The sequence below is a fragment of the Polypterus senegalus genome, chromosome 11 (assembly GCF_016835505.1).
Source record: "Polypterus senegalus isolate Bchr_013 chromosome 11, ASM1683550v1, whole genome shotgun sequence".
Classification (NCBI taxonomy): Eukaryota; Metazoa; Chordata; class Cladistia; order Polypteriformes; family Polypteridae; genus Polypterus; species Polypterus senegalus.
Window position 1 is genome coordinate 165,541,278 of NC_053164.1, and position 12,551 is coordinate 165,553,828.

At 37.8% G+C, this 12,551-nt stretch overlaps 1 protein-coding gene across 5 annotated transcripts in view; it reads right to left on the reverse strand.

The window, feature by feature from the left end:
- rassf3 (Ras association domain family member 3) overlaps positions 1 to 12,551 on the reverse strand; it is a 211,812-nt gene that overhangs the window by 19,403 nt on the left and 179,858 nt on the right. For all 5 annotated transcript variants that reach the window (XM_039770044.1, XM_039770045.1, XM_039770048.1 and 2 more), the window contains one exon: positions 7,051 to 7,149. In XM_039770044.1, coding sequence (XP_039625978.1) covers positions 7,051 to 7,149 — 99 coding nt within the window. The remainder of the gene's footprint in view (positions 1 to 7,050; positions 7,150 to 12,551) is intronic.

Below are 12,551 nucleotides of genomic sequence, written 5' to 3' on the forward strand. Positions count from 1 at the left end.
GAATTGTGGCATTATAGAGAAATGCACCCTACAAGGTCATCATTTTCTGCTAGATTGCCTTTATCAGACTTTGAGAGGTGGCAGCCTTCTATAATCGTAAACAAAATTTTGGAGAATGACACAAGTATTGGTTTTTACAAAGTTTGCTGCTACAGTGTTTTTATATCTTTTGTCAGATGTTTCTATGGTGTACTGAAGTATAATTATAAGCATTTCGTAAGTTTCAAAGGCTTTAATTGAAAATTACATTGTGTTTATACAAAGAGTCAGTCAATATCTGCAGTGTTGACCCTTCTTTTTCATGACCTCAGCAATTCACCCTGACATGCTGTCAATCAATGTCTGGGACAAATCCCAACTGATGGCAGCCCATTCTTGCATAATCAAAGCTTGGACTTTATTAAAATTTGTGGGTTGTTGTCTGTCTACCTGCCACTTGAGGATTGACCACAAGTTCTCAATGGGATTAAGGTTGGGGGAGATTCCTGGCCATGGATGTCAATGTTCAATGTTTTGTTCCCAGAGCCACTTAGTTATCACTTTTGCCTTATGACATGGTGCTCCATCGGGTTATAAAAGGCATTTTTCGTCGCCAAACTGTTCTTGGATGTTTGTGAGAAGTTGCTCTTGGAAGATGTTTTGGTACCACAGTGCTCTAAGTTTATTCTCAAATTTAGACGCATTTTCCTGTATTTTCTCCTCAATTTTCTCTAGCATACCTTTAAAGGCTGCTTCAAATCAATTTAAATGGGTTACCTGGCCTTTAATATCCTGAAACAGCTTCTTATTTGTCTTGTATATGTCCTTTATTTCTTTCCTTATATCATGTATGCCCTTTTTCCTTATAATCATTTATATCCTTCTTTATATTGTCCTTGAGCTCCTTTATGTCGAGTGGTGGCCATTGAAATGATCATCACCTTCAGCTCAGACAGATCATTTTGGAAGTTAAGGGCATTTTCCGTTTCACTGAGCCTTCCGGAATTGGCAAATTATCCCAGCCTGAATCACTTGCACATTCACTCCCACTTTTACTCTCGGCTGGGGATGATGCAGCAGTATCAACAAGTCCGAGGAAACCTGTGCTTTCGCCTGTCCGTTCCAGGTCAGTCTCTGGCAGGCCGTACCTTCAGCTTGAACTTCAAGTCTGTTTAGATTTGGATGAAGCTTTAGCTGTTGTTTCTGTTTCTTTCAGAGTCTTTTTTTTTCTGCCACTCATGCTTATATATACTGTAATTGAACCAAAGCCCCCCCAGTTAATTAAATACAGGATACCTCAGATTTATTTAAAAGAAAAAAAAAAATCTAAAAAACACTGCTCCCTTGTAACGAGCACTTCCATAAATGTCCATCGGTCCAAGCATCCATCCAGTTCGCATGTAAATCAATGACTCAGTCGGGGTGAGGGACCTGTCACGCATACAGGAGTGTGGGAGGCCTGGAAGCACTAATACAGTTACTGCAAATAAACATCAAGGCAAGACTCGGATGAAGTGCCTGTCTGGCTGGTCTCCATTGACAATGGCAAAAGTTGCTCCACTTGTTAATATCAATATAAAAATTTAGTGTTTCAATGTTCTGAAGGACAAGGGACATCTCCCCATTAATATCACATGTACGATGTTAAAAGAGATGAGCAAAATCACCAACACACACAGCGAGAACAAAAATAAATAAATAAATAAATAAACACACACAACAGCATTGCTAAATATAAACTTGCAAACACTGAATAAGTTTCATTCATTTGGGTTTTGAAGGAGCAAAAACAACAGTACGCTGTTTATATTATGTTTGATTTTTTTTTTATATTTATTATGATTAAAGTAGTATTTTTGGTTACTGGACAGAAAATGTCAGAATAAATCTGGAAGGTGCACATGCTAAGGTAAATCAGCTAGCTTATGAGGACACCATTCTTTATAAGCACAATGCTAAAATTCTCCCAAAAATCATACAGTAAACTCCCGATCTGCAATTAATATTGGGGAGATTCTCCACCTCTGCCACAAATTAAAGTTCAAGTGCTGCATTGTATTTTGATATTCAAGAATGCCAACACTTGTTTACTTAAATCATAGTTGGGTAACTACTTGTTGGATATACAAGAATTTTAAAGCTGTTGTTACTGTTAAGTCTTCATATATTAAAGAAAAAGGCACAATATTGTTCACTTCAATAATGGAGGTACCTTAATTAAAAGCCAACACATGGGATTCCTGCTTTTGTGGCTGAAAGGTAGAGTGTTAAAAGTTTCAGTAATATTGGTATAGAGTATAAACCTTCCGGCAATTGTGACATTACTACATAGCAGGACCACAAGGCACTGCAGAAAGCGATGCAGTCAGCCGATTACATCAATTGGTATGCACGCTCCATCTTCCAGGGCATCTATATCAAGCAACAAAATGGCCCACAAATTTTTTTTTTTTTAAATTAGAAATGTCAGCCATCCAACAATGGCCTTTTTTCTGTATTTCAGTCAGAGATGCACTGTTGCTACTAGAAAACCTGTTCAGAGAGACTGAGGGAGAATTTTTTTTTTGCAGTCTATCCGCATCCTAAATGCAGACAAGTGTCCAGAGCTATGGCGATGTTGTATTGTTATATTAAAATGATTTATCACATATTTTTATTATTTTAATAATGCATACTATTCCTATTTAAAATAATGATTTGTATTGCTAAAGTTGTATATTGTCTTTTTGAATTGTTTAATATATAGTTCAGGAGTTTAGCAACTAAGCATTTCTCTTTATCCATTCATTTCCTTGGATCAATCAATTTCAGGGTTGTGGGGAGCCATTGACAGGGCTATCATAGGTTGTGCACACTCTTAACTCAAACTTCATATTTTTGGGACTCTGCAGGAAAAATTATGCATCTAGAGAAAAATGAACACAGACACTGGGAGAATATGCAAATGCCTCAGTTAGTGACAAGGCCAGGATACAAATCCAGTCTTTTGAGGCTGTGTGGCACCAATGCACACTACCTGTTTACCATGCAGCTACACAAAACCTATACTTGCATTTTCAACTGACAAACCTGGGCAAAGCATATAACATAGATTGTAAATATGCACTTCTCACAGCAGTGGGGGATCTCAGCAATGTTACCTTTAAAACCGAAAGCCAAATATAGATTTTTACAACTGCTGAAACTTTTGCATGTTCTCAGTTTAGCTAGTGACAATACAACTAGCTGCAGAAAAAGTTAATGGGACCACCAAATGGTTATTTAAAAAATGGACTTGCTAGTATGGATTTTAAAAAAGTACAGAAAAGGTTACACTAAAATACATCTAAAAAGGTATAATGTGGGTATAAACATCTGACTAGTGTACGGCGACTCCAAGTTTTTGAAGTATTCCTTTGTTACATTATAAAGTTCAAAGTTGAAATTTTTAAAGGTAAAAAGATAATGACATGGATAAGTTTTGAAGTTTTGTATGAGGCTACAAGGTCAAAAGTTTTAAGACACCATTTTTTCAGTTTCTTTTGAAAACTAAGCAGTTCAATTTCAAATGTAACAAATAATAATAATAAGTTTAACTTTTTTGGCTAATACCTTTATGCAAGAGGACTGACAACATTTGAAACATACAATTGGTTACTAAAATGCCAATATCATGCAGCTGTCCGTCCTTGATAATTTCAAAATTGCTGCATTTCAAATGCCGATGTTGTTATAACTATGAAGTTCCATTCAGAAAATGTGATTGACAATATAATTCTTAGCTTTTATAAATAAAAGAACCCCTATTACCAAAACATGAAATGTCATTGAACATTGGTACCCAGGAATGAATCACCATCTCTCCCTTCCAACTCACAATTGACTTCATTTGCATATCCTTTTAGCCTTGAGAAATCCTTTATTTTCACTGCTATCAACATTACTGAACAGCATTTCTCAGATATGAATTGCTGTGGCTTCAGCAGACATACTATAAAATCAATGAAAAAAATGTAACATTTATAATCACTCACATTATTGCACTACTCCTGATAAAGGGACAAAAAAGAAAAATAGAGGCCAGACATACTATAAAAATCAATGAAAAAAAAATAATGTATGTCTGGCCTCTATTTTTCTTTTTTCTCCCTTTATCAGGAGTAGTGCAATAATGTGAGTGATTATAAATGTTACATTTTTTTCATTGATTTTATAGTAACATTTATAATCACTCACATTATTGCACTACACCTTATAAAGGAAAAAAAAAGAATAGAGGACTACAAGCTCACTTGAAATGGCACAGAAATAATTTTTCATGAAGTAGACACCCAGCAAGAACTTGATGTGGAGAAGGGAGAACATGTGATTTGGCACATAATGGATGGAGCGAGAACCATGAGCGAATAGTACAGTACTGAACAGTGTCTCTCTCGCAAAGTTTTCATACGACACAGTAGACCCGGCAATGATTGTAAATGGGAGAATAAATGTTGGCCTTTCTTTTTAAAAATTGAAGCACTACTGCAACATGGTACTTGACCATAAATTAAAAAAAACACACCACAAATGATTTCAGGAAAGCTATCCTGAAATACTAGTGCATGTAGAGAAAGTTACATGCACACACAATTACATGTTGAATCACATACACGGCCTGATGGCAGATGTGTACAAATGCAAAGAAAACCAACTGTTTATTCTTATATTTGCACACATAGATGGTCTTGCTGTATATGTGCAAAAACTGTAAGCAAAAGTAAGCTGCATTCACTCGCCTACTGCTCCCTTCATAATATGCCATCTCATGCGTTTGCCTTTTCCTATGTAAAATTGATGATGGATGTGTGCTTTGCATACTGTCAGCTCTGCTGCTTTATCAGACACTTGGAACATTTTGCCAAACAGCATCTAGTATTAAAAGGGTGGATATTCCCAGATAAGCAGTTGTACATGATGAAACATTGAGGCCCTTTTTTTTTGCAGTGAAAGTCAAACCTGACAAGTCTTAAGTCAAATTTTGGATAGCCGCCAAGATAAATAAAATATATACTGTACTACAAAGACTGTGACTGGTGATGTAATTTGTAAACCTTTCACAGGCAATGTGAGAAAAGCCACCGCTGACAATAATTTTCCCATCACTTTGCATGGCAAATAAGATACATGCCCAAATGACAAGGCTGCTCCAACCTAAGCTGTAAACAAAATGAGATGGGAACTCCCAAGAATAGGTGAAACAAATGTTTTTCCTATATTTTCTGTCTCAACAAGCAAAATTTTTATACAGAATGTGTGAGACTGTGCACAAGTAAAAAATTGACAGTAGTCAAAAACTGCTTATACAGTGCATCCGGAAAGTATTCACAGCGCATCACTCTTTCCACATTTTGATATATCACAGCATTATTCCAAAAGTTTACTTGAGATTTTTGCAAATTTATTAAAAATTTAAAAAATTAATAAAGCACATGTACATAAGTATTCACAGCCTTTGCCATGAAGCTCAAAATTGAGCTCAGGTGCATCCTGTTTCCTCTGATCATCCTTCAGATGTTTCTGCAGCTTAATTGAAGTCCACCTGTGGTAAATTCAGTTGATTGGACATGATTTGGAAAGGCACACACGTGTCTATATAAAGGTCCCCCAGTTGACAGTTCATGTCAGAGCACAAACCAAGCATGAAGTCAAAGGAATTGTCTGTAGACCTCCAAGACAGGATTGTCTCGAGGCACAAATCTGGGAAAGGTTACAGAAAAAGTTTTTGCTGCTTTGAAGGTCCCAATGAGCACAGTGGCCTCCATCATCCAGAAGTAGAAGAAGTTCGAAACCACCAGGACTCTTCCTAGAGCTGGCCGGCCATCTAAACTGAGCGATCAGGGGAGAAGGGCCTTAGTCAGGGAGGTGACCAAGAACCCGATGGTCACTCTGTCAGAGCTCCAGAGGTCCTCTGTGGAGAAAGGAGAACCTTCCAGGAGGACAACCATCTCTGCAGCAATCAACCAATCAGGCCTATATGGTAAAGTGGCCAGACGGAAGCCACTCCTTAGTAAAAGGCACATGGCAGCCCGCCTGGAGTTTGCCAAAAGACACCTGAAGGACTCTCGGACCATGAGAAATAAAAATTCTCTGGTCTGATGTCACAAAGATTTAAATCTTTGGTGTGAATGCCAGGCGTCACGTTTGGAAGAAACCAGGCACCGCTCATCACCAGGCCAATACCATCCCTACAGTGAAGCATAGTGGTGGCCTCATGCTGTGGGGATGTTTTTCAGTGGCAGGAACTGGGAGACTAGTCAGGATAAAGGGAAAGATCCTGCTCCAGAGCGCTCTTGACCTCAGACTGGGGCAACGGTTCATCTTTTCAAGTTATCAAAGGAGTGGCTCAAGGACAACTCTGAATGTCCTTGAGTGGCCCAGCCAGAGCCCAGGCTTGAATCCGATTGAACATCTCTGGAGAGATCTTAAAATGGCTGTGCACCAACGCTTCCCATCCAACCTTATGGAGCTTGAGAGGTGTTGCAAAAAGGAATGGACGAAACTGGCCAAGGATAGGTGTGCCAAGCTTGTGGCATCATACTCAAAAAGACTTGAGGCTTTGATTGCTGCCAAAGGTGCATCAACAAAGTATTGAGCAAAGGCTGTGAATACTTATGTACATGTGATTTTTCTGTTTTTTCATTTTAAATAAATTTGCAAAAACCTCATGTAAACTTTTTTCATGTTGTCATTATGGGGTGTTGTGTGTAGAATTCTGAGGAAAAAAAATTAATCCATTTTGGAATAAGGCTGTAACATAACAAAATGTGGAAAAAGTGATGTGCTGTGAATACTTTCCGGATGCACTGTAGGTTCAAGACAAACTCAAGACAAATCCAGTCAGGGTTGCCACAAGAGACTTAGGTTTTTATTAAGAAAACATTTTTTGTTTGTGCTTGAATTAATTTAGACTTTTAATAATAATGGCCCATTAATTTTTAACCTATTCATCCTACGTAAAACAACAATAACCCACCATAGACACACAAAAAAAAATCCCTTATCTGCAAAACTTTAGCATAATTTATTTGAAAGTAAAATAAGAAAACCCACCAAGGTCATTCTGAAATTACCGGCTGCAGAGTTGTACAATTCAAGCTTCTGCTGGAGATCATCCTTGCTTAAATAGGAGGTTTCTCTTTCCTTTTCATTCTGTTTATAAATGTAAAAATAACAACATTATTCACTAAAAGGACAGTATTGACTTAACTTTTTAATACAATCTTATGTGTAGCTACACAGTTTTACTTGGCATTTCATCACTAGAAATGTTTAGGTATAAATTTACATTTAAAAATATCATGTTTTTCAATTTCACTAAAGTCACCAATTCCAATTAAGGCTGTCTCTTGTTCTTGCATCCAAAGAAAAAAAAAATTACCAAGCCTTAACCTTAACAAAAAAGGTCAGGAGCAACGTCAGTCACTCAATATAAACTAATATGGTGAATGTCATGTATGTATAAATAAATGTACTTATGTTTTTTAATTATTCCAAACCTGGCTTCTGAAGTGTGAATTTTATCTGCCAACTACTTGGACTATAAAACAATTTTTTAGATTCTGTCTTCACCAGTGTGAACATAAGGAAATGACTATGCCTTCTTGCTCATCAAACACAGAAACTGAAAATTAGAAAATGTTTTTCATATCCATATGACTTACAAAATACTTGAAAACATACATGATTAAAAGGGGTTTGTCTCCAGAAACAAATATCTATATGTATAATTCACTAAGGCAAGACACTCATGGAAAGCACGGTGGAAGGGGCGTGGATTCACTAAGCCGCCGACAAGGCAGACACCTATGGTGCACGTTGGAAGGAGCCATGCCCACCTACTCCAAGACCATTGGATACGACGACAACTTGCAGAGCCACGCCCACCAACGCGGACACGATGACACAGAAAAAACGGCATTTATATTCGTCTGTCATTGAGGCCACATTCACCTCTGAGCCACGTTGACTGTTCATAGAGGCATGTTTCTCGCAGAGGTGAATCGCCGTATGCAGCATGTAAAACGGTTTGCGAGGTCTGTCCCATGGGATCCTTAAAACAATCCTTTACAACTGAGGTTAAAACACAATGAAGTAAGCAGTCTTTAAACACCGAGTTTTCGGTTACGACGCACGACCGCATGCACCATAGCAAACTGTTTTACAGCTACGTACAGCAATTCGCATCCGCAACAAACGTGCGTCTTCTTAGATGCTCCTGCAGGAACACGTTTCCCTGCCCACCAACACTCCTTTTTTACCGGCCCACAGCACATGAGCAGGCAGTGCATACTGAACGAGAACTCAGCAGACTAGCATGACGGAGGGAGCGGAATAGACGTCCTTCTCGTCTCCTCCCGTTCCACCCTCTGCGCCTCAGCACCGTCCACCCCCATCCCTCCGTCTGGGAGAAGAAGGCGTGATGGCGGTCTGCCAGTTTTCAGTCACAGACGATTGTGTGTTGGTTCGTTCCGTGCATTGTTACAATGTTGCTTTTCTTGCTGATTTATTACATTACCGATTTTTCAAATGTTAATTTTCTCCCTGTGCTTAAAAATCATTAACAAACCGGCCTGATTATGCGGCGTATGGGACACCGCGGGTTGGCTAGTTTGTCATATTTTAGAAATCAAAAATTGCGTTGCTTCTAAGTACAGTAATGCCTCGCTATATCGCGCTTCGACTTTTGCAGCTTCACTCGATCATGGATTTTATATGTAAGCATAACTAAATATATAACGCGGGTTTTTTGCTGCTTCGCGGGTTCTGCGGACAATGTGTCTTTTTACTTCCTGTACATGCTTCCTCAGTTGGTTTGCCCAGTTGATTTCATACAAGGGACGTTATTGGCGGATGACTGAGACGCTAACCAATCAGAGCACGCAGTTAAGTTCCTGTGAGCTGAATGCAGTGTTAACCAGGAAGTCTAGTCTCGCTCATTCAGCATCAATGTGTTTCACTGTGTAAAGAGTTAACTTTTGTGTTTATCTTTGTGCATAGTCAAGCCCTTCATTATAGCTCCAAAACAATCTGCTCCTGCTACTGCTTCATGGGCCATGCCTAAGTGCCAACGGAAGATGTTAACGATTGCCGAAAAGGTAAACGTTTTGCATTTGTTGAAGGAAGGGAAAAGCTACACTGCTGTAGGACGCCATTACAGCATCAATTAGGCTACGATTCTTTTTATTTAAAAAGTTAGGAAAGGAATATAAGATCTACGGCCGCAGTGTCCTTTTAACCAGGGTGCAAAACGAGTTGTAAGTGGATGTAATAAGGCAGTAGTCTGGATGGAATCTGCTTTAGGGATTTGGATTGAAGAAGAACGGCAGTGCTACACAGTCCCCTGAAGAGGCTCCTTTAGAAGAGCTGTAACGCTCTCCTTTGTTGTGCAGTAAAATTAAACTCATTGTTATCGGACAAGTCATCGTGTCATTGTTGGCGAGTAACCATAATTAATTTTCTACTTACAGTACTTAGTACATGTACATATGTTTAGTGTCACTGTACACACATTTACTGTATACTATTTTTCTTGCATTGTACGTATTTATTGCTGGTGGCCTGTCTATTATAATGGCTGTAACATATGTGATATCGGAGACACTCTCTTTAAAATAATATTTAGGTTTTACAGTGTGTTTATATGCATAATTTCAATGAGTCTTACCTAATAACTAAGAGAATACAAAGGGATTATACTGTATAACTCTGCGGGGAATATTTATAAACAGTGTGGGAGAGTTTATAAGGGCTTAAAATATATAAAAATAACCATACAAACATATGGCTTCTACTTTGCGGATTTTCACCTATTGCAGGGGGGGTCTGGAATGCAACCCCAGCGATCGAGGAGGGATTACTGTATTCAGATCTGTAAATTAAAAGGAACGTTCAGTATTTTTCAGTCCAGTTACGACAATATGTAAAATGATTGTACAATTTGAAAATACTCCACTGTAGAATGCCATATTAAAAATAAACTAAATCATTCTTGCATTTTATAATGGAGGTAATGGTCCTAATTTGGAAAAGAAAAAAAAAGCATGAATACCTACTGAATACATCCCCTTAGAAGTAGCAAAGGGTTCAATTCAAGAAAACACATTTGAGGCATACTTGTGGAAAAAAAAAAACTAAAACCACAATCACAGATTTTTGGTATTACTGTCAAGAGGTTGGGATAAATTTCTTCCTCCTTTGTCTGTTCACAGTGGGCATTGTGATTGGAGTTATGACACGCACTCCCATCTACCTCCTCAATCCTGCCCCATTCATTGCCCCCTCCCCAATTAAATATGCACATGCCTCCCTCCCCCCTCTCTCTCTTTTACCTAATGGACATGTTTATGGCCATTCTAAAGAAAGTTCCTGAAAATAGTTTGTGCATGGAGGTAGTTCACACAAACCATTGGCAGTATATATAGTCTGTAGCCTTTCACAGTCTAGTAATTGCACTTTCATATCAAAAATTCAAGTTTGACTAATTGTGCAGGCTTATCTGCATTTGCTATGAACAGACATTAAAAATAAATTGTGTTAAAGCAGCTATATAAAAGAAAACAGTACAAGGCTCAACATCATAGTACTCTACCAATGGGTGCGAGGCCTTAATACTTGACTAAACATGAACCTAGAGAATTTAGATTTAACCATTTTTCAAGTCTTCATTAAATACTGTCAATTTACGTTATTCGAAAAGAAATGATTATGATGCTGCATATAATTTTTTAAAAGAATTGCGTACACTTGTCATACTGTATATACCTTCTTTGCACTCCCATGTGACTGTTTCCATAATTATAGTATTTTATAGTTTATCCTAACCTTGTGTTTTGATAAAGGTACTTGCTTTTATTTAGCGAATTACAAAATGATTTGTTACGATGACCAAATTCCATAATTTTTAGAAATATCCTGCATATTTTTGTCTTACTTTCCACTAACAAGTTTAGAATGCTGTACATACATACTATATACGTCATCGATAACACAGAAACTCACACAAACCACATTTGTTACAGCAATTATTTCCATGTATACAACAAGAGCTGTGACCCAAAGACGATTTAAGGGTCCAAAAGGACGAAGGCTGGTCAAATAACAGCAAAAAAAAATATGCAAACTAAGCTAAAGAATACATATGCTAATGAATTAATGAAGACCTCTACCTTGCTAATTTAATCTTAGATCCTGTTATTAGAAGTGCTAGGACACGTGGGTGCAGTGTGTTTTCAAATCACACAGATCCATTTTGTATTTTGCAGGATAACTTTTAAGTCTAAGATCCAATTTTGACATGAGAGAAGACAGTAAAAACTTGACGCCAGACAAGCAAGTGGTGGAGATAGCTGGGGTCAGATAAAAAAAAAATAATAAAAAATAATTCTGTATGCTTTTTTTGATCCTCATTTTATGCATACACAAGCCCCACACAAAAACTGGGAGAATTTGCATATTATCTATGGCTGACCCATCCATATGTAACATTTCAAAGAAACTTAGAAATGACAGGACCCTTGATCAACTAAGTAAAATGCAGAGAAACAAGCTAAATGACTCCTTGTAAATAATTCATGTTACTGAGCTATAATTATAATAGGCATAATGTGACAAACACATTAAACTTTAGAAGAGACAAATATGATGTGCACTCTCTAATTTTAGAGGGCTGCGTATTTGCCCTGAGGAACCTTTTTGGTTTTTCATTTATTTATATTGGTTACCCGTTGTCATTTCTGAGAGAACGGGCAAAAAGGTCAGGAAAATCTCAGCCAAGCTTCAGTCCATCATGCCTGCTGTGCTAGAAGGTATTAACTAACCCACGACATACAATAACATACAACATGCAGTATTCATATGGCATGGGTGTACATACATAAAAAACATAACCAGCTTTATCCAATACTAGCAAAATACCCGTGCTTCGCAGCGGCGAAGAACTGCCTTAAAATTTTTATTAAGAAGAAAATTAAACCTTTTTAAACTGAGGGAAAATATACCAATAATTGTTTGTTAAGGATCTCTTTGTATACCACATTGTGAGTTCGGCCCTCCAGTTGTAATATGACCAAGCTGTGCGCTGAGCTTACTCTTGAGCATGCAACGTACAGTTGGCCATGTAAACAGTAATCTTGTTTCAAATCTCAAATCTGCTGTCATAATCGGTTTGAGTTTCATGGTTTGTTTCAATTACGATGGTATTTGTAGGACTTGTGTTGAAGAGACATTTGGCATCTGTCAAGCGTTGTAAGTATACAACCTGTTTCATCGATAACTTTACATCCAGCTTTTGAGAGTTTAAACATTCATAAACATCAAAGTGTCCACTACTGAAATCGTCACCTGTCAATCTAAGATGTTTAAGAGGCATTGGTGGTTGTCAAAAGGTGTAAAATATTTGGCCATTTCGGTACACTTGAAAGCGACAACTGAACAATTCACCGGCAGCCATCAACTGACATGCAGATGCTTAGGTGCAGGGCTTAAGAATTTCACTCTTCTAGTGCTCCTGTGTAGAATAATTATCTCCTGTACCGTCATCAGTCCACACCTTG